The 24,188-nt window shown below is 45.5% G+C and overlaps 1 protein-coding gene across 1 annotated transcript in view; it reads right to left on the reverse strand.

The window, feature by feature from the left end:
- LOC115125610 (plasma membrane calcium-transporting ATPase 2-like) overlaps positions 1–24,188 on the reverse strand; it is a 228,435-nt gene that overhangs the window by 182,148 nt on the left and 22,099 nt on the right. Inside the window, 1 exon segment of the mRNA XM_065000752.1 lies at positions 5,919–6,113. Coding sequence (XP_064856824.1) covers positions 5,919–6,113 — 195 coding nt within the window.

Here is a 24,188-nt window from a genome sequence, read left to right on the forward strand (position 1 = left end):
CCCTCAGATCTCCCCCACCTCCCCCTCAGAAACTATCCCCCCTTAGATCTCCCCCACCTCCCCTCAGAAACTATCCCCTCAGAAACTATCCCCCCTCAGATCTCCCCCACCTCCCCTCAGAAACTATTCTCCCCCCAGATCTCACCTCCCTCACCCTCAGAAACCATTCTCTCTCACCCCTGGATCTCCCCCGGATCTCACCTCTCATTCCAAAAAGTTCACAATGCACAGTCACTCCTGTTAACAAGACTTAAGGGATCATGTTTAGCTAGTATGACAACATGGCAGTGATGAGCTCGTACACAATTAGTGTTTTTCCATTACAGCTCCAGTGTTTTCACCAGAAGGCCATGTCCTGGCCGTTCTGCCTCCCTAGGTGACAAAAAAAATTAAATAGTGTCACCCAGCTCCTATCCCGGCAAAATGAATAGTATACAATGATGGCCAGCAGGGCTATTCTACAGCCCCATCCAGGTGGTCCCGTATAACTATTCTAACAGGATCACATGACCTGGCCTCCACAATCAAGTACATAGCATATGTGGGAACTCCAGGTGTAGCTGGTTGAGAGAATGCCAAGAGGGTGCAAAGCTGTCATCAAGGCAAAAGGGGATTCAGTTCATTTGCATGAAAAAGAGGGGACTTTGCAATTTATTGCAACTCATCTGATCACTTATCATAACATTCTGGAGCATATGCAAATTGCCTTCATATAAACTGAGGCAGCAGACTTTGTGAAAATAATATTTTGTATATTTGTATAAATCTCAACTTTTGGCCACGACTGTATTTCTGTAGAATACATAGGATAGAATAGTATAGATACAGCAATAGTTAAATAAGATGGACTTGACTAGAATGCAGTATATACATATGAAATGAGTAAAACAGTATTAAAGGGATCTGTGTTCCAGTATTAAAGGGATCTGTGTTCCAGTATTAAAGGGATCTGTGTTCCAGTATTAAAGGGATCTGTGTTCCAGTATTAAAGGGATCTGTGTTCCAGTATTAAAGGGATCTGTGTTCCAGTATTAAAGGGATCTGTGTTCCAGTATTAAAGGGATCTGTGTTCCAGTATTAAAGGGATCTGTGTTCCATTATTAAAGGGATCTGTGTTCCAGTATTAAAGGGATCTGTGTTCCAGTATTAAAGGGATCTGTGTTCCAGTATTAAAGGGATCTGTGTTCCAGTATTAAAGGGATCTGTGTTCCAGTATTAAAGGGATCTGTGTTCCAGTATTAAAGGGATCTGTGTTCCAGTATTAAAGGGATCTGTGTTCCAGTATTAAAGGGATCTGTGTTCCAGTATTAAAGGGATCTGTGTTCCATGTCTATGTACACTACTTTTCAAAAGTTTAGGGTCATTTAGAAATGTCCTTGTTTTTGAAAGAAAAGCACATTTTTGGTCCATTAAAATAACATCACATTGATCAGAAATACAGTGTAGGCATTAATGATGTTGTAAATGACTGTTGTAGCTGGAAACAGCTGATTTTTTGTTGAACATCTACATAGGCGTAAAGAGGCCCATTATCAGCAACCATCACTCCTGTGTTCCAATGGAATATCTACATAGGAGTACAGAGGCCCATTATCAGCAACCATCACTCCTGTGTTCCAATGGAATATCTACATAGGAGTATAGAGGCCCATTATCAGCAACCATCACTCCTGTGTTCCAATGGAATATCTACATAGGCGTACAGAGGCCCATTATCAGCAACCATCACTCCTGTGTTCCAATGGAATATCTACATAGGCGTAAAGAGGCCCATTATCAGCAACCATCACTCATGTGTTCCAATGGAATATCTACATAGGAGTACAGAGGCCCATTATCAGCAACCATCACTCCTGTGTTCCAATGGAATATCTACATAGGAGTACAGAGGCCCATTATCAGCAACCATCACTCCTGTGTTCCAATGGAATATCTACATAGGCGTACAGAGGCCCATTATCAGCAACCATCACTCCTGTGTTCCAATGGAATATCTACATAGGAGTACAGAGGCCCATTATCAGCAACCATCACTCCTGTGTTCCAATGGAATATCTACATAGGGTGTACAGAGGTCCATTATCAGCAACCATCACTCCTGTGTTCCAATGGCACGTTGTGTTAGCTAATCCAAGTTTATCATTTTAAAAGGCTAATTGATAATTAGGAAACCCTTTTGCAATTATGTTAGTACATCTGAAAACTGTAGTTCTGATTAAAGAAGCAATAAAACTGGCCTTCTTTAGACTAGTTGAGTATCTGGAGCATCAGCATTTGTGGGTTCGATTACAGACTCAAAATGGCCAGAAACAAAGCACTTTCTTCTGAAACTCGTCAGTCTATTCTTGTTCTGAGAAATGAAGGCTATTCCATGCGAGAAATTGCCAAGAAACGGAATATCTCGTACAACGCTGTGTACTACTCCCTTCAAAACCACTGCAAACTGGCCCTAACTAGAATAGAAAGAGGAGTGGGAGGCCCCGGTGCACAACTGAGAAAGAGGACAAGTACATTAGAGTGTCTAGTTTGAGAAACAGACGCCTCACAAGTCCTCAAATGGCAGGTTCATTAAATATATATAGGAACTCTGTCTAGGCCAGTATCCCGGAGTCTCCTCTTCACTCTTCAGTCCGCCATGTCTATGTACAACCTCTAAGGGCTACCACCTGGAGGAGTAACCGGGTGGTAGCCGGCTATTGATGTGTGGGGTGGACCATTTCAGTTTGTCCGTGATGTGTACGCCGAGGAACTTAAAACTTTCCACCTTCTCCCTCTGCTGTCCCCTCGATGTGGATAGGGGGCTGCTCCCTCTGCTGTCCCCTCGATGTGGATAGGGGGCTGCTCCCTCTGCTGTCCCCTCGATGTGGATAGGGGGCTGCTCCCTCTGCTGTCCCCTCGATGTGGATAGGGGGCTGCTCCCTCTGCTGTCCCCTCGATGTGGATAGGGGGCTGCTCCCTCTGCTGTCCCCTCGATGTGGATAGGGGGCTGCTCCCTCTGCTGTCCCCTCGATGTGGATAGGGGCTGCTCCTCTGCTGTCCCCTCGATGTGGATAGGGGCTGCTCCCTCTGCTGTCCCGTCGATGTGGATAGGGGGCTGCTCCCTCTGCTGTCCCTCGATGTGGATAGGGGCTGCTCCCTCTGCTGTCCCCTCGATGTGGATAGGGGCTGCTCCTCTGCTGTCCCCTCGATGTGGATAGGGGCTGCTCCTCTGCTGTCCCTCGATGTGGATAGGGGCTGCTCCCTCTGCTGTCCCCTCGATGTGGATAGGGGGCTGCTCCCTCTGCTGTCCCCTCGATGTGGATAGGGGGCTGCTCCCTCTGCTGTCCCCTCGATGTGGATAGGGGGCTGCTCCCTCTGCTGTCCCCTCGATGTGGATAGGGGGCTGCTCCCTCTGCTGTCCCCTCGATGTGGATGGGGGCTGCTCCTCTGCTGTCCCTCTGGATAGGGGGCTGCTCCTCTCGATGTGGATAGGGGGCTGCTCCCTCTGCTGTCCCCTCGATGTGGATAGGGGGCTGCTCCCTCTGCTGTCCCCTCGATGTGGATAGGGGGCTGCTCCCTCTGCTGTCCCCTCGATGTGGATAGGGGGCTGCTCCCTCTGCTGTCCCCTCGATGTGGATAGGGGGCTGCTCCCTCTGTTGTTTCCTGAAGTCTGCGATCATCTCCTTTTTTTTGTTGATGTTGAGTGTGAGGTTATTTTCCTGGCACCACACTCCGAGGGCCCTCACCTCCTTCCTATTGGCTGTCTCGTCGTTGTTGGTAATCAAGCCTACAACTGTTGTGTCGTCTGCAAACTTGATAATTGAGTTGGAGGCGTGCGTGGCTACGTAGTCATGGGTGAACAGGGATTACTGGAGGGGCTGAGCACGAACCCTTGTGGGGTCCCAGTGTTGAGAATCAGGGAAGTGGAGATGTTGTTTCCTACCTTCACCACCTAGGGGTGACCCGTCGGGAAGTACAGGACCCATTTTCACAGAGCAGGGTTCAGGCCCAGGGCCTCAAGCTTAATGATGAGCTTGGAGGGTACTGTGGTGTTGAATGCTGAGCTGAAGTCAATGAACAGCATTCTAACATAGGTCTTCCTCTTGTCCATGTGGGATAAGGCAGAATGCAGTGTGATGGCAATTGCATCGTCTGTGGATCTATTGGGGCGGTACGCAAATTGAAGTGGGTCTAGGATGACATGGGGAGGTGGAGGTGATATAATCCTTGACTAATCTCTGAAAGCACTTCATGATGACAGAAGTTACGGGGCGATAGTGATTTAGTTCTGTTTCCAGCTCCAAAGCTCTGGAGTCTCACTGGGCCGTGGCCTCAGTGTACCTGCTCTCACTTGGGGCCAAAGCCAGGACACATATTTTTCAGCTTGCATTTATATAACAATGGCTAATTGTGAACATGGGCACCTAACACACAGTTAACACCTTCTCACAAAGCAACAGTCTTGATGATGCAGAGGTTGTTGATTCTCCTCTTCACAAGTCCTCAGTGTCATCCCTAGTTATGGAAACACGGTTCCCAAAATATAACACAAGAGCCTACATAAACATTGCGACCAGCTCCCGCCCGCCAATTAGGCAGGATTATGTCAAATTCACATAAATAGCCTATATGCCACTTGGTAAGAGAAATGTTATTTTGTTTTTTTGGACAGAATTATATGAGGTGTTATGTGTTGTTAATTAAAGGTGTGTCAGTTTTGGCTCAGAAAATGCTGGGAAAAGCAGATGACTCCTCTTCATAAGATGTTGCCGATGACGATTCAGGCTCCTACGCAACTTCGCAGTATATTACACTGCCGGCGGATAAGAGGTATTCGGACTTTTAGTCCGAAGCAGCACACCATCCACTGCTTCCAAGTATATTACTCGCTAATATTCAGTTGCTGGACAATGAAGTAGATAAGCTCAGGGCGAGGATCTCCTTCCAGATAGATATCAGGGACTCTGTTTCATGTAATCATGGCTCTCTCTGGATATACTGTCCCCATCCATACAGCCCGCTGGGACCGAGAGACTGAAACATGACTTCTATCTCAAGGCCATCAAACTGTTAAACAGCCATCACTAACATAGTGAGGCTGCTGCCTATGTACAGACTTGACATCATTGGCCCCATTAATAAATGGATTACGAGTCACTTTAATAATGTTTACATGTCTTGCATTACTCCTCGTATATGTATATAATGTATTTTGCATATGGCCTATTCCTCTCGGTCATTGCTCATCCATATATTTTAAATGTATATATTCTTATTCCATTCCTTTACTTAGATGTGTGTATATTAGGTCGTTTTTGTGAAATTGTTAGATTCCAGAAGCACAAGTATTTCGCTACACTCGCAATAACATCTGCTAACCATGACCATTAACATCTGCTAACCATGTGACCAATAACATCTGCTAACCATGTGACCAATAACATCTGCTAACCATGTGACCAATAACATCTGCTAACCATGTGACCATTAACATCTGCTAACCATATGACCATTAACATCTGCTAACCATATGACCATTAACATCTGCTAACCATGTGACCATTAACATCTGCTAACCATGTGACCATTAACATCTGCTAACCATGTGACCAATAACATCTGCTAACCATGTGACCAATAACATCTGCTAACCATGTGACCATTAACATCTGCTAACCATTTGACCATTAACATCTGCTAACCATGTGACCAGTAACATCTGCTAACCATGTGACCAGTAACATCTGCTAACCATGTCACCAATAAAACTTGATTTGATTTGAAACACTAAAGTCTGGGCCTTCATGGTAGGTAAAACACCAGGTTAAGTCCTTAGTTGAAGTTCACCAAATATGACCTTTAGATTTAACACAATAGGAGTGTATGCATGCCTGTGTGCGTACGTATGTCTCCACGTATGTACGCGTCTCAGTACTCACACTCTCCGCTGTCCCCTCCGGGAGGCTGATAGAAAGACAGTCCCAGAGAGATCAGGGCAGCCACCTCCAAGATGATCAGAGTTACGTCCTGCAGTGCCTCCCATACTAACTGGAGGAAGGTCTTTGGCTTCTTCGGAGGTATTAGGTTTTCCCCATACACTTCTTTCCTCTTATCTAGGTCGTCTCCTGTTAAGCCTGTTGGGAGAAGGAAAAGACAGTGAGAAAGAATCTTGATTGGTCGTTTAGTTTGGTGTTTTAATAGAGGAAATGAGGGAAAGACCACCTGATTAAACCTGTTCTGTTTTCAAACATCAAACGTCCTACTTTATGTCCCTCCTTCCCTCCCTTACACTCTCTCTCTCTCTCTCTCTCTCTCTCTCGCTGAATGGCGCTGCAATGGATAGCTGACCTTTTACTCTCCTGACCAATCCTGATGGTTTCTGTGATTATTTGCGCTGATCTGAACTTTTTTTGTACATAATGTTTCCGGCATTGTTTCCTATGACCGCAAATAACTTCTGGACATTAGAACAGGGATCACTAACCTTGATTGGATTAAGATTTCTACGTCAAGGAGTCGGGGGCGCAGGACATACTACTAGTGGTAATGGTAGTAGAGATATTAGAGGTAGTAATACTACTAGTGGTAATGGTGGTAGAGCTATTAGAGGTAGTAATACTACTAGTGGTAATGGTAGTAGAGATATTAGAGGTAGTAATACTACTAGTGGTAATGGTAGTAGAGATATTAGAGGTAGTAATACTACTAGTGGTAATGGTGGTAGAGCTATTAGAGGTAGTAATACTACTAGTGGTAATGGTGGTAGAGCTATCCGGCACAGAGAAGTAGTAATACTACTAGTGGTAATGGTAGTAGAGATATTAGACCGGTTTTAATACTACTAGTGGTAATGGTAGTAGAGATATTAGAGGTAGTAATACTACTAGTGGTAATGGTAGTAGAGATATTAGAGGTAGTAATACTACTAGTGGTAATGGTAGTAGAGATATTAGAGGTAGTAATACTACTAGTGGTAATGGTAGTAGAGATATTGTAATATCTGTAATACTGTAATATCTCTACCTACTATAACTATAACTAACTGTCAACTTCACACCTACATCAGTACTACAACCACCATCAACATTACTACTACTATTACTACTACTACTACCACCATCAACCCATCATTAAACTACTACTGTTACCATCACACCTACTAACATACCACTACTATTACTACTACTACTACTACTACTACCACCATCAACCCATCATTAAACTACTACTGTTACCATCACACCTACTAACATACCACTACTATTTGGAGTACCAATAACATAATAAGAATTATTATTATAATATTGCTTATAATAATTAATAAATAATTAATAAATAATTAATTATAATTAATAAATAATATTAGTTTTATTAATAATGGGTTACTGCTTAATGACACCAATTTAATTGGTAATGAGTTGTTCTTGTTTTCCTCTGGGTGTAACGGCTTTCTAATGGTGAAGGAGAGTCGGACCAAACTGCAGCGTGTCTATTGCGATTCATCTTTAATAGACCAACGTAACACACAACAAAACACTAACACTACAAAACGGAAACCGAAAACAGCCTATACAAGTGTCTACTACCCTCTAACCAGGACATCAAGACACACAGGACAGATCGCCCACAATACAACCAAAGAATATGGCTGCCTAAATATGGTTCCCAATCAGAGACAACGGTAAACACCTGCCTCTGATTGAGAACCACTTCAGACAGCCATAGACTCTCCTAGAACACCCCACTAAGCTACAATCCCACTATACACACATTCCAAAATCCCAAGACAAAACACACCACAATACAAAAACTCTATGCCACACCCTGGCCTGACCCAATACATGAAGAAAACACACAATACTTAGACCAGGGCGTGACACTGGGTTTAATGATTAAACGTTTTGTATTAAATTCTTTGAATAATTAACTTCCTGGTCTGCCTCTATCTCCATATTTTCCTCTCTCCCCCTTAAGTCTCCCTTTCCTTCTCTGTCTATTTGGCAGTGTTATTATGACATCAGACTGTAGTGATTAACTAACAGTGTTATTATGACATCAGACTGTAGTGATTAACTAACAGTGTTATTATGACATCAGACTGTAGTGATTAACTAACAGTGTTATTATGACATCAGACTGTAGTGATTAACTAACAGTGTTATTATGACATCAGACTGTAGTGATTAACTAACAGTGTTATTATGAGATCAGACTGTAGTGATTAACTAACAGTGTTATTATGACATCAGACTGTAGTGATTAACTAACAGTGTTATTATGAGAGACATCAGACTGTAGTGATTAACTAACAGTGTTATTATGACATCAGACTGTAGTGATTAACTAACAGTGTTATTATGACATCAGACTGTAGTGATTAACTAACAGTGTTATTATGACATCAGACTGTAGTGATTAACTAACAGTGTTATTATGACATCAGACTGTAGTGATTAACTAACAGTGTTATTATGACATCAGACTGTAGTGATTAACTAACAGTGTTATTATGACATCAGACTGTAGTGATTAACTAACAGTGTTATTATGACATCAGACTGTAGTGATTAACTAACAGTGTTATTATGACATCAGACTGTAGTGATTAACTAACAGTGTTATTATGACATCAGACTGTAGTGATTAACTAACAGTGTTATTATGACATCAGACTGTAGTGATTAACTAACAGTGTTATTATGAGATCAGACTGTAGTGATTAACTAACAGTGTTATTATGACATCAGACTGTAGTGATTAACTAACAGTGTTATTATGACATCAGACTGTAGTGATTAACTAACAGTGTTATTATGAGAGACATCAGACTGTAGTGATTAACTAACAGTGTTATTATGACATCAGACTGTAGTGATTAACTAACAGTGTTATTATGACATCAGACTGTAGTGATTAACTAACAGTGTTATTATGACATCAGACTGTAGTGATTAACTAACAGTGTTATTATGAGATCAGACTGTAGTGATTAACTAACGGTGTTATTATGAGAGACAGTGGTCCAATCATCAGTTATGAACCACTGGGACAAACCACAGCTAGCTAGGTGTCAACACAGGAATATGGTGGCTATGACTGAGCTACTGGTCCAATCATCAGTTATGAATCACATAACCTAAGAGGAATGTATCCAGTGAAAACAGATATTTCCATCTCAGGGTTTCAGGTAGCCTAGTGGTTAGAGTGTAGAGGTGGCAGGTAGCCTAGTGGTTAGAGTGTAGAGATGGCAGGTAGCCTAGTGGTTAGAGTGTAGAGGAGGCAGGTAGCCTAGTGGTTAGAGTGTAGAGACGGCAGGTAGCCTAGTGGTTAGAGTGTAGAGACGGCAGGTAGCCTAGTGGTTAGAGTGTAGAGACGGCAGGTAGCCTAGTGGTTAGAGTGTAGAGGTGGCAGGTAGCCTAGTGGTTAGAGTGTAGAGGAGGCAGGTAGCCTAGTGGTTAGAGTGTAGGGGTGGCAGGTAGCCTAGTGGTTAGAGTGTAGAGGAGGCAGGAATCCTAGTGGTTAGAGGGTAGAGGAGGTAGGTAGCCTAGTGGTTAGAGTGTAGAGGAGGTAGGTAGCCTAGTGGTTAGAGTGTAGAGGAGGTAGGTAGCCTAGTGGTTAGAGTGTAGAGGAGGCTGTTAGCCTAGTGGTTAGAGTGTAGAGGCAGGTAGCCTAGTGGTTAGAGTGTAGAGGTGGCAGGTAGCCTAGTGGTTAGAGTGTAGGGGTGATAGGTAGCCTAGTGGTTAGAGTGTAGGGGTGGTAGGTAGCCTAGTGGTTAGAGTGTAGAGGAGGCAGGAATCCTAGTGGTTAGAGCGTAGAGGAGGCAGGTAGCCTAGTGGTTAGAGTGTAGAGGTGGCAGGTAGCCTAGTGGTTAGAGTGTAGAGGAGGTAGGTAGCCTAGTGGTTAGAGTGTAGAGGAGGTAGGTAGCCTAGTGGTTAGAGTGTAGAGGAGGCTGTTAGCCTAGTGTTTAGAGTGTAGAGGCAGGTAGCCTAGTGGTTAGAGTGTAGAGGTGGCAGGTAGCCTAGTGGTTAGAGTGTAGGGGTGGTAGGTAGCCTAGTGGTTAGATTGTAGAGGAGGTAGGTAGCCTAGTGGTTAGAGTGTAGAGGAGGTAGGTAGCCTAGTGGTTAGAGTGTAGAGGAGGCAGGTAGCCTAGTGTTTAGAGTGTAGAGGCAGGTAGCCTAGTGGTTAGAGTGTAGAGGAGGTAGGTAGCCTAGTGGTTAGATTGTAGAGGAGGTAGGTAGCCTAGTGGTTAGAGTGTAGAGGAGGTAGGTAGCCTAGTGGTTAGAGTGTAGAGACGGCAGGGTAGCCTAGTGGTTAGAGTGTAGAGGAGGTAGGTAGCCTAGTGGTTAGGGTGTAGAGGAGGTAGGTAGCCTAGTGGTTAGAGTGTAGAGGAGGCAGGTAGCCTAGTGTTTAGAGTGTAGAGGCAGGTAGCCTAGTGGTTAGAGTGTAGAGGAGGTAGGTAGCCTAGTGGTTAGAGTGTAGAGGAGGCAGGTAGCCTAGTGTTTAGAGTGTAGAGGCAGGTAGCCTAGTGGTTAGAGTGTAGAGGTGGCAGGGTAGCCTAGTGGTTAGAGTGTAGGGGTGGTAGGTAGCCTAGTGGTTAGAGTGTAGAGGAGGCAGGAATCCTAGTGGTTAGAGCGTAGAGGAGGCAGGTAGCCTAGTGGTTAGAGTGTAGAGGTGGCAGGTAGCCTAGTGGTTAGAGTGTAGAGGAGGCAGGTAGCCTAGTGGTTAGAGTGTAGAGGAGGTAGGTAGCCTAGTGGTTAGAGTGTAGAGGAGGTAGGTAGCCTAGTGGTTAGAGTGTAGAGGAGGTAGGTAGCCTAGTGGTTAGAGTGTAGAGGAGGCAGGTAGCCTAGTGTTTAGAGTGTAGAGGCAGGTAGCCTAGTGGTTAGAGTGTAGAGGTGGCAGGGTAGCCTAGTGGTTAGAGTGTAGGGTGGTAGGTAGCCTTGTGGTTAGAGTGTAGAGGAGTCAGGAATCCTAGTGGTTAGAGCGTAGAGGAGGCAGGTAGCCTAGTGGTTAGAGTGTAGAGGAGGTAGGTAGCCTAGTGGTTAGAGTGTAGAGGAGGTAGGTAGCCTAGTGGTTAGAGTGTAGAGGAGGTAGGTAGCCTAGTGGTTAGAGTGTAGAGGAGGCAGGTAGCCTAGTGTTTAGAGTGTAGAGGCAGGTAGCCTAGTGGTTAGAGTGTAGAGACGGCAGGGTAGCCTAGTGGTTAGAGTGTAGAGGTGGCAGGGTAGCCTAGTGGTTAGAGTGTAGAGACGGCAGGGTAGCCTAGTGGTTAGAGTGTAGAGGAGGTAGGTAGCCTAGTGGTTAGGGTGTAGAGGCAGGTAGCCTAGTGGTTAGAGTGTAGAGACGGCAGGGTAGCCTAGTGGTTAGAGTGTAGAGGAGGTAGGTAGCCTAGTGGTTAGGGTGTAGAGGCAGGTAGCCTAGTGGTTAGAGCGTAGAGGGGGCAGGTAGCCTAGTGGTTAGAGTGTAGAGGGGGCAGGTAGCCTAGTGGTTAGAGTGTAGAGGAGGTAGGTAGCCTAGTGGTTAGAGTGTTGAGGGGGCAGGCTAGCCTAGTGGTTAGAGTGTAGAGGAGGTAGGTAGCCTAGTGGTTAGAGTGTAGCGGACGCAGGGTAGCCTAGTGGTTAGAGTGTAGAGGAGGTAGGTAGCCTAGTGGTTAGAGTGTAGAGGGGGCAGGTAGCCTAGTGGTTAGAGTGTAGAGGAGGTAGGTAGCCTAGTGGTTAGAGTGTAGAGGAGGCAGGTAGTCTAGTGGTTAGAGTGTAGAGACGGCAGGGTAGCCTAGTGGTTAGAGTGTAGGGGTGATAGGTAGCCTAGTGGCTAGAGTGTAGAGGCAGGTAGCCTAGTGGTTAGAGTGTAGAGACGGCAGGGTAGCCTAGTGGTTAGAGTGTAGAGGTGGCAGGGTAGCCTAGTGGTTAGAGTGTAGAGACGGCAGGGTAGCCTAGTGGTTAGAGTGTAGAGACGGCAGGGTAGCCTAGTGGTTAGGGTGTAGAGGAGGTAGGTAGCCTAGTGGTTAGGGTGTAGAGGCAGGTAGCTTAGTGGTTAGAGTGTAGAGATGGCAGGGTAGCCTAGTGGTTAGAGTGTAGAGGGGGCAGGTAGCCTAGTGGTTAGAGTGTAGAGACGGCAGGGTAGCCTAGTGGTTAGAGTGTAGAGGAGGTAGGTAGCCTAGTGGTTAGGGTGTAGAGGCAGGTAGCTTAGTGGTTAGAGTGTAGAGATGGCAGGGTAGCCTAGTGGTTAGAGTGTAGAGGGGGCAGGTAGCCTAGTGGTTAGAGTGTAGAGACGGCCGGGTAGCCTAGTGGTTAGAGTGTAGAGGAGGTAGGTAGCCTAGTGGTTAGGGTGTAGAGGCAGGTAGCCTAGTGGTTAGAGTGTAGAGACGGCAGGGTAGCCTAGTGGTTAGAGTGTAGAGGAGGTAGGTAGCCTAGTGGTTAGGGTGTAGAGGCAGGTAGCCTAGTGGTTAGAGTGTAGAGGTGGCAGGTAGCCTAGTGGTTAGAGCGTAGAGGGAGCAGGTAGCCTAGTGGTTAGAGTGTAGAGGGGGCAGGTAGCCTAGTGGTTAGAGTGTAGAGGGGGCAGGTAGCCTAGTGGTTAGAGTGTAGAGGAGGTAGGTAGCCTAGTAGTTAGAGTGTAGAGGAGGCAGGGTAGCCTAGTGGTTAGAGTGTAGAGGAGTTAGGTAGCCTAGTGGTTAGAGTGTAGAGGTGGCAGGGTAGCCTAGTGGTTAGTGTGTAGAGGAGGTAGGTAGCCTAGTGGTTAGAGTGTAGAGGTGGCAGGGTAGCCTAGTGGTTAGAGTGTAGAGGAGGTAGGTAGCCTAGTGGTTAGAGTGTAGAGGAGGTAGGTAGCCTAGTGGTTAGAGTATAGAGGAGGTAGGTAGCCTAGTGGTTAGAGTGTAGAGGAGGTAGGTAGCCTAGTGGTTAGAGTGTAGAGGAGGTAGGTAGCCTAGTGGTTAGAGTGTAGAGGAGGTAGGTAGCCTAGTGGTTAGAGTGTAGAGGAGGTAGGTAGCCTAGTGGTTAGAGTGTAGAGGAGGTAGGTAGCCTAGTGGTTAGAGTGTAGAGGAGGCAGGTAGCCTAGTGGTTAGAGTGTAGAGGCAGGTAGCCTAGTGGTTAGAGTGTAGAGGCAGGTAGTCTAGTGGTTAGAGTGTAGAGGACAGTATTCAGTTGGTAAGAGACATTCAGTAAATACTAGGAATAGATTGTCCTCCATCTATCCAGACAGAACAGTATTCAGTTGGCCAGACTGTCATAGTTTTTATCAGGCCAGACTGTCATAGTATGTATCAGGCCAGACTGTCATAGTATTTATCTGGCCAGACTGTCATAGTATTTATCTGGCCAGACTGTCATAGTATGTATCAGGCCAGACTGTCATAGTATGTATCAGGCCAGACTGTCATAGTATTTATCAGGCCAGACTGTCATAGTATTTATCTGGCCAGACTGTCGTAGTATTTATCTGGTCAGACTGTCATAGTATTTATCAGACCAGACTGTCATAGTATTTATCAGGCCAGACTGTCATAGTATTTATCTGGCCAGACTGTCATAGTATTTATCAGGCCATACTGTCATAGTATTTATCTGGCCAGACTGTCATAGTATTTATCTGGCCAGACTGTCATAGTATTTATCTGGTCAGACTGTCATAGTATTTATCTGGCCAGACTGTCATAGTATTTATCAGGCCAGACTGTCATAGTATTTATCAGGCCAGACTGTCATATTATTTATCTGGCCAGACTGTCATAGTATTTATCTGGTCAGACTGTCATAGTATTTATCTGGCCAGACTGTCATAGTATTTATCTGGCCAGACTGTCATAGTATTTATCTGGTCAGACTGTCATAGTATTTATCAGGCCAGACTGTCATAGTATTTATCTGGCCAGACTGTCATAGTATTTATCTGGCCAGACTGTCATAGTATTTATCTGGCCAGACTGTCATAGTATTTATCAGGCCAGACTGTCATAGTATTTATCTGGCCAGACTGTCATAGTATTTATCAGGCCAGACTGTCATAGTATGTATCAGGCCAGACTGTCATAGTATTTATCAGGCCAGACTGTCATAGTATTTATCTGGCCAGACTGTCATAGTATGTATCAGGCCAGACTGTCATAGTATGTACCAGGCCAGACTGTCATAGTATTTATCAGGCCAGACTGTCATGGTATTTATCTGGTCAGACTGTCATAGTATGTATCAGGCCAGACTGTCATAGTATTTATCAGGCCAGACTGTCATAGTATGTATCAGGCCAGACTGTCATAGTATGTATCAGGCCAGACTGTCATAGTATGTATCAGGCCAGACTGTCATAGTATTTATCAGGCCAGACTGTCATAGTATTTATCTGGCCAGACTGTCGTAGTATTTATCTGGTCAGACTGTCATAGTATTTATCAGGCCAGACTGTCATAGTATTTATCTGGCCAGACTGTCATAGTATTTATCAGGCCAGACTGTCATAGTATTTATCAGACCAGACTGTCATAGTATTTATCAGGCCAGACTGTCATAGTATTTATCTGGCCAGACTGTCATAGTATTTATCAGGCCATACTGTCATAGTATTTATCTGGCCAGACTGTCATAGTATTTATCTGGCCAGACTGTCATAGTATTTATCTGGTCAGACTGTCATAGTATTTATCTGGCCAGACTGTCATAGTATTTATCAGGCCAGACTGTCATAGTATTTATCAGGCCAGACTGTCATATTATTTATCAGGCCAGACTGTCATAGTATTTATCAGGCCAGACTGTCATAGTATTTATCTGGCCAGACTGTCGTAGTATTTATCTGGTCAGACTGTCATAGTATTTATCAGACCAGACTGTCATAGTATTTATCAGGCCAGACTGTCATAGTATTTATCTGGCCAGACTGTCATAGTATTTATCAGGCCATACTGTCATAGTATTTATCTGGCCAGACTGTCATAGTATTTATCTGGCCAGACTGTCATAGTATTTATCTGGTCAGACTGTCATAGTATTTATCTGGCCAGACTGTCATAGTATTTATCTGGCCAGACTGTCACTGGCCAGACTGTCATAGTATTTATCTGGCCAGACTGTCATAGTATTTATCTGGCCAGACTGTCAAAGTATTTATCAGGCCAGACTGTCATAGTATTTATCTGGCCAGACTGTCATAGTATTTATCTGGCCAGACTGTCATAGTATTTATCAGGCCAGACTGTCATAGTATTTATCTGGCCAGACTGTCATAGTATTTATCAGGCCAGACTGTCATAGTATTTATCAGGCCAGACTGTCATAGTATTTATCTGGCCAGACTGTCATAGTATTTATCAGGCCAGACTGTCATAGTATTTATCTGGCCAGATTGTCATAGTATTTATCTGGCCAGACTGTTATAGTATTTATCTGGCCAGACTGTCATAGTATTTATCTGGCCAGACTGTCATAGTATTTATCTGGCCAGACTGTCATAGTATTTATCTGGCCAGACTGTCATAGTATTTATCTGGCCAGACTGTCATAGTATTTATCAGGCCAGACTGTCATAGTATTTATCTGGCCAGACTGTCATAGTATTTATCAGGCCAGACCGTCATAGTATTTATCAGGCCAGACTGTCATAGTATTTATCAGGCCAGACTGTCATAGTATTTATCTGGCCAGACTGTCATAGTATTTATCTGGCCAGACTGTCATAGTATTTATCTGGCCAGACTGTCATAGTATTTATCAGGCCAGACTGTCATAGTATTTATCTGGCCAGACTGTCATAGTATTTATCTGGCCAGACTGTCATAGTATTTATCAGGCCAGACTGTCATAGTATTTATCTGGCCAGACTGTCATAGTATTTATCTGGCCAGACTGTCATAGTATTTATCTGGCCAGACTGTCATAGTATTTATCTGGCCAGACTGTCATAGTATTTATCTGGCCAGACTGTCATAGTATTTATCTGGCCAGACTGTCATAGTATTTATCTGGCCAGACTGTCATAGTATTTATCTGGCCAGACTGTGTTATATATGAACATGTGATTGTATTCTCAAATGTATTTTTTAAGGAACTCTTGTAACATTAGTTCAAAAGAGATCCTAATAAAATCTAATCGGACACTGTCGTTACCAAGTCTCTGTTGGTGATAACTGATGCTGATAACAACAGATACAAAGCAGTTAGAGAGAGACTGGAGGAGACTGGGGGGGAGAAAGGGGAAGGGAGGGAGAGAGAGAGAGGGGGAGGATGAAAGAGAGAGGGGGAGTGGGGAGAGAGAGAGGGGAGGAAGACAGAGAGAGGGTGAGTGGGGAGAGAGAGAAGGGGAGGAAAGGAGAGAGCGAGAGAGAGAGAAAGAGAGGTTGAGTGATAGAGAGAGGAGGGGGAGGGAAGGAGAGAGAGGTGGAAGGAGAGAGAGGGTGAGGAAGACAGAGAGAGAGGGAGGGGGGAGAGAGAGAGGAGAGGGAGAGAGAAGGGGGAGGAAAGGAGAGAGCGAGAGAGAGAGAAAGAGAGGGTGAGGGATGGAGAGAGGAGGGGGAAGGGAGAGAGTGAGAGAGGGGAAGGGAGGGAGAGTTTTAGAACCTTAGAATGTCCGCCCGGGTTCCAAATAGAACAGACTACAGCTATATATACACTTATTAAGCATTCTGTTTTAATGGTCTCCCTCTGTGTGAGAGGAGAGAAGCTCATTAGACATCACACACACACACAGCACCAGAGCATCACACACACACAGCACCAGAGCATCACACACACACACACAGCGCCAGAGCATCACACACACACACAGCACCAGAGCATCACACACACACACACAGCACCAGAGCATCACACACACACACAGCACCAGAGCATCTCACACACACACACACAGCACCAGAGCATCACACACACACAGCGCCAGAGCATCACACACACACACAGCACCAGAGCATCACACACACACACACAGCACCAGAGCATCACACACACACACAGCACCAGAGCATCACATACACACAGCACCAGAGCATCACACACACACACACAGCGCCAGAGCATCACACACACACACAGCACCAGAGCATCACACACACACACACAGCACCAGAGCATCACACACACACACAGCACCAGAGCATCACACACACACACACAGCACCAGAGCATCACACACACACAGCGCCAGAGCATCACACACACACACAGCACCAGAGCATCACACACACACACACAGCACCAGAGCATCACACACACACACACAGCACCAGAGCATCACACACACACAGCGCCAGAGCATCACACACACACACACAGCACCAGAGCATCACACACACACACACAGCGCCAGAGCATCACACACACACACAGCACCAGAGCATCACACACACACACAGCGCCAGAGCATCACACACACACACAGCACCAGAGCATCACACACACACACAGCACCAGAGCATCACACACACACACAGCACCAGAGCATCACACACACACACAGCACCAGAGCATCACACACACACACAGCACCAGAGCATCACACACACACAGCACCAGAGCATCACACACACACACACAGCACCAGAGCATCACACACACACACACAGCGCCAGAGCATCACACACACACACAGCGCCGCATGCCGAGAAGCTCCTTTGCTCATAGCCGAGGGGAGCATTCCCTGCAGTGATAGGTAGAGCCGAGACATGCCATGCACACACATTTCACCTCTCTCGCTCTACTCTCTCTGCCTCTGTCAGTCGTAGAGTCAGGACATAGACCTATAGAGTCAGTATATAAACTTATAGTCGGGATATAGACCTGGTAGTAGAGTCAGGATATAGACCTGGTAGTAGAGTCAGGATATAGACCTATAGAGTCAGGATATAGACCTGGTAGTAGAGTCAGGATATAGGCCTGGTAGTAGAGTCAGGATATAGACCTGGTAGTAGAGTCAGGATATAGGCCTGGTAGTAGAGTCAGGATATAGACCTGGTAGTAGAGTCAGGATATAGGCCTGGTAGTAGAGTCAGGATATAGATCTGGTAGTAGAGTCAGGATATAGGCCTGGTAGTAGAGTCAGGATATAGATCTGGTAGTAGAGTCAGGATATAGACCTGGTAGTAGAGTCAGGATATAGACCTGGTAGTAGAGTCAGGATATAGACCTGGTAGTAGAGTCAGGCTATAGACCTGGTAGTAGAGTCAGGATATAGACCTATAGAGTCAGGATATAGACCTGGTAGTAGAGTCAGGATATAGATCTGGTAGTAGAGTCAGGATATAGGCCTGGTAGTAGAGTCAGGATATAGACCTGGTAGTAGAGTCAGGATATAGACCTGTTAGTAGAGTCAGGATATAGACCTGGTAGTAGAGTCAGGATATAGACCTATAGAGTCAGGATATAGACCTGGTAGTAGAGTCAGGATATAGATCTGGTAGTAGAGTCAGGATATAGGCCTGGTAGTAGAGTCAGGATATAGGCCTGGTAGTAGAGTCAGGATATAGACCTGGTAGTAGAGTCAGGATATAGACCTGGTAGTAGAGTCAGGATATAGACCTGGTAGTAGAGTCAGGATATAGACCTGGTAGTAGAGTCAGGATATAGACCTGGTAGTATTGTACCTAGTATTTTATAACGTTTTTTAAATATGCAAGTCAGTTAAGAACAAATTCTTATTTTCAATGACGGCCTAGGAACAGTGGGTTAACTGCCTTGTTCAGGGGCAGAACGACAGATTATTACCTTGTCAGCTCAGGGATTCGATCTTGCAACCTTTTGGTTACAAGTCTAATGATCGAACCACTAGGCTACCTGCCGCCCAAAGAAGGAGAACATTACTCTGTAAGCATTCAACGGCCGCCTCTACACTATAACCACTAGTCTACCTGCCTCTACACTCTAACCACTAGGCTACCTGCCTCCCCCATCTAACCACTAGGCTACCTGCCTCTACACTCTAACCACTAGGCTACCTGCCTCCCCCATCTAACCACTAGGCTACCTACCACCTCTACACTCTAACCATTAGACTACCTGCCTCTACACTCTAACCACTAGGCTACCTACCACCTCTACACTCTAACCATTAGACTACCTGCCTCTACACTCTAACCACTAGGCTACCTACCACCTCTACACTCTAACCACTAGGCTACCTGCCACCCCTACACTATAACCACTAGTCTACCTGCCTCTACACTCTAACCACTAGGCTACCTGCCTCCCCCATCTAACCACTAGGCTACCTACCACCTCTACACTCTAACCATTAGACTACCTGCCTCTACACTCTAACCACTAGGCTACCTACCACCTCTACACTCTAACCACTAGGCTACCTGCCTCCTCTACACTCTAACCACTAGGCTACCTGCCTCTACACTCTAACCACTAGGGTACCTGCCTCCTCTACACTCTAACCACTAGGCTACCTGCCACCCCTACACTCTAACCACTAGGCTACCCTACCACCTCAACACTCTAACCACTAGGCTACCTACCACCTCAACACTCTAACCACTAGGCTACCTACCACCTCAACACTCTAACCACTAGGCTACCTACCACCTCAACACTCTAACCACTAGGCTACCTACCTCCTCTACACTCTAACCACTAGGCTACCTATCACCTCAACACTCTAACCACTAGGCTACCTACCACCTCTACACTCAAAGCACTAGGCTACCTACCACCTCTACACTCATAGCACTAGGCTACCTACCACCTCTACACTCGAACCACTAGGCTACCTACCTCTATACTCTAACCACTAGGCTAACTATCAACATTCTAACCACTAGGCTACCTGCCTCCCCCATCTAACCACTAGGCTACCTACCGCCTCTACACTATAACCACTAGTCTACCTGCCTCTACACTCTAACCACTAGGCTACCTGCCTCCCCCATTTAACCACTAGGCTACCTACCACCTCTACACTCTAACCATTAGACTACCTGCCTCTACACTCTAACCACTAGGCTACCTACCACCTCTACACTCTAACCACTAGGGTACCTGCCTCCTCTACACTCTAACCACTAGGCTACCTGCCACCCCTACACTCTAACCACTAGGCTACCCTGCCACCTCTACACTCTAACCACTAGGCTACCTGCCTCTACACTCTAACCACTAGGCTACCTGCCTCCCCCATCTAACCACTAGGCTACCTACCACCTCTACACTCTAATCATTAGACTACCTGCCTCTACACTCTAACCACTAGGCTACCTACCACCTCTACACTCTAACCACTAGGCTACCTGCCTCCTCTACACTCTAACCACTAGGCTACCTGCCTCTACACTCTAATCACTAGGGTACCTGCCTCCTCTACACTCTAACCACTAGGCTACCTGCCACCCCTACACTCTAACCACTAGACTACCCTGCCACCTCTACACTCTAACCACTAGGCTACCTGCCTCCTCTACACTCTAACCACTAGGCTACCCTACCACCTCAACACTCTAACCACTAGGCTACCTACCACCTCAACACTCTAACCACTAGGCTACCTACCACCTCTACACTCATAGCACTAGGCTACCTACCACCTCTACACTCAAACCACTAGGCTACCTACCTCTATACTCTAACCACTAGGCTACCTATCAACATTCTAACCACTAGGCTACCTGCCTCCCCCATCTAACCACTAGGCTACCTATCACCTCAACACTCTAACCACTAAGCGACCTACCACCTCAACACTCTAACCACTAGGCTACCTACCACCTCAACACTCTAACCACTAGGCTACCTACCGCCTCTACACTCTAACCACTAGGCTACCTATCACCTCTACACTTTAACCACTAGGCTACCCTGCCTCCTCTTCACTCTAACCATTAGGCTACCTGCCTCCTCTACACTCTAACCACTAGGCTACCTGCCTCCTCTACACTCTAACCACTAGGCTACCTGCCTCCTCTACACTAACCACTAGGCTACCTATCACCTCAACACTCTAACCACTAGGCTACCTATTACCTCTACACTCTAACCACTAGGCTACCTGCCTCCTCTACACTCTAACCACTAGACTACCTGCCTCTACACTCTAACCACTAGGCTACCTGCCTCCTCTACACTCTAACCACTAGGCTACCTGCCTCCTCTACACTCTAACCACTAGGCTACCTGCCTCCTCTACACTCTAACCACTAGGCTACCTGCCTCCTCTACACTAACCACTAGGCTACCTATCACCTCAACAATCTAACCACTAGGCTACCTATCACCTCTACACTCTAACCACTAGGCTACCTATCAACATTCTAACCACTAGGCTACCTATCACCTCTACACTCTAACCACTAGGCTACCTGCCTCTACACTCTAACCACTAGGCTACCTGCCTCCTCTACACTCTAACCACTAGGCTACCTGCCTCCTCTACACTCTAACCACTAGGCTACCTGCGCCCTCTACACTAACCACTAGGCTACCTATCACCTCAACACTCTAACCACTAGGCTACCTATCACCTCAACACTCTAACCACTAGGCTACCTATCACCTCAACACTCTAACCACTAGGCTACCTACCACCTCAACACTCTAACCACTAGGCTACCTACCACCTCAACACTCTAACCACTAGGCTACCTACCACCTCAACACTCTAACCACTAGGCTACCCTGCCTCCTCTACACTCTAACCACTAGGCTACCCTGCCTCCTCTACACTCTAACCACTAGGCAACCACCACCTCAACACTCTAACCACTAGGCTACCTGCCTCCTCTACACTAACCACTAGGCTACCTATCACCTCTACACTCTAAGCACTAGGCTACCTGCCTCTACACTCTAACCACTAGGCTACCTGCCTCCTCTACACTCTAACCACTAGGCTACCTGCCACCTCTACACTCTAACCACTAGGCTACCTGCCTCCTCTACACTCTAACCACTAGGCTACCTGCCTCTACACTCTAACCACTAGGCTACCTGCCTCTACACTCTAACCACTAGGCTACCTGCCTCTACACTCTAACCACTAGGCTACCTACCACCTCTACACTCTAACCACTAGGCTACCTATCACCTCTACACTCTAACCACTAGGCTACCTATCACCTCTACACTCTAACCACTAGGCTACCTGTCACCTCTACACTCTAACCACTAGGCTACCTGTCACCTCTACACTCTAACCACTAGGCTACCTATCACCTCTACACTCTAACCACTAGGCTACCTGCCTCTACACTCTAACCACTAGGCTACCTACCACCCCAATATATGGATTAGGGTCCATTTGGCACTCAGGCACCGACTCCTCTCCTTACTGTAGGTGATACACCAGGACACCAGTACAGTCTACTCATAACAACAAGTCACTGATGAGGTAGGGAAGCCTTAGCTGGATCATGGAGTCTGGCTGAGTTTAAAAATATCACATATTCATTCCCTGACTTGTTGAAAGTTAAATGCCCAAAAGTCAGAAAACAGAAAGCTTCTTCATAATGCACGGTTAGTTATGTCCGAATCTGTCTGCCTGGATACAACGTCACACTCACTGTTAGAAAACAGGCCTGACAAATCACTCACACCTACCCCGGCTGCTTTTAACACCGTTCTCATCCTAAAAAAAACATGTCAGCTTTTCCTTAAAAATGGAGAATTCAATGTCATGTGAGATGAAACTTGAACAATATTGCATAATTTAGCAGTTTGTCTTGTGCTCTTTCTCAGTGGCTAAAAATAGATCACCATGACAACACTATACAGTAGGTTACATCACAATCACGATGGCTGGATGGAAAAACTATTGGTCTCCCAGGAATATCCAGAACCATACAGAGACTAGAGAGAACTCTCTCTAGGTACAGCAGAAGATTAACTCTCTAGAACACATGCAGAGAGAGAACTCTAGAACCGTACAGAGATAGAACTCTAGAACGACGCAGAGAGAACTCTAGAACCGTACGGAGATAGAACTCTAGAACGACGCAGAGAGAGAACTCTAGAACCGTACAGAGAGAGAACTCTAGAACGACGCAGAGAGAGAACTCTAGAACCGTACAGAGATAGAACTCTAGAACGACGCAGAGAGAACTCTAGAACCGTACGGAGATAGAACTCTAGAACGACGCAGAGAGAACTCTAGAACCGTACAGAGATAGAACTCTAGAACGACGCAGAGAGAACTCTAGAACCGTACGGAGATAGAACTCTAGAACGACGCAGAGAGAACTCTAGAACCGTACGGAGATAGAACTCTAGAACGACGCAGAGAGAACTCTAGAACCGTACAGAGATATAACTCTAGAACGACGCAGAGAGAGAACTCTAGAACCGTACAGAGAGAGAACTCTAGAACGACGCAGAGAGAACTCTAGAACGACGCAGAGAGAGAACTCTAGAACCGTACAGAGAGAGAACTCTAGAACGACGCAGAGAGAACTCTAGAACCGTACAGAGATAGAACTCTAGAACTACGCAGAGAGAACTCTAGAACCGTACGGAGATAGAACTCTAGAACGACGCAGAGAGAGAACATTTTCCAGGTAGCCGGGTCATTACACGGAATGAGTGCCTTTTGCGTTCGTTTGATATTTGAAATAAAAATATTGCACAACTGTTGAATTTTAAAAGCCTATTAAATGAAATGCCATTTAAAGCTACAATATGTATTGTTTTAAGCAACCTAACCCAATCCACATAGAAATGAGAGAAATTAGAGATGTGACATTCTTATTAAAAGCAGTTGATCTGTTCTATGAGTGCTATTTCTATGCTTCCTGTTCTTAAGTTTCATTTATTTTACTTTTGGTTTTGTACACCAGCTTCAAACAGCTGAAAATAACATATGTTTTGGTTATGGAAATGTATTTGACAACGGATTAGATGGTACAATGATTCTCCACACAATGACTGCTTGTTTTATCACATAAACTGAAATTAGGCCAACTATTAGAATTTGGTGGGAAAATGTAATAATGATGTAAAATGGCAAATTCAATAAATCTGTTTTTTTTTTTATATGAATAAAAACAAAGTTAAAATGACAAAATTCTGCACATCAACATGTCCCTCTAAAAATCCTCTGTGAACTTTTTATTAACCCACTTAAAGGACAATTCCACCCCAAAAAAATATTATTCTGGTACGTGTTTAACTAGTCCATTGTTGACATAGTCACTAAATGTTTTGCTTGTCAGAAATCACGTTTCGAAACATATGTACGTTTTAAAATACAGAAATCACCTATGATGCATGTTTCTATATATGATGCAAAATGCATCACACGGGGAT

The sequence above is a fragment of the Oncorhynchus nerka genome, linkage group LG15 (assembly GCF_034236695.1).
Source record: "Oncorhynchus nerka isolate Pitt River linkage group LG15, Oner_Uvic_2.0, whole genome shotgun sequence".
Lineage (NCBI taxonomy): Eukaryota > Metazoa > Chordata > Actinopteri > Salmoniformes > Salmonidae > Oncorhynchus > Oncorhynchus nerka.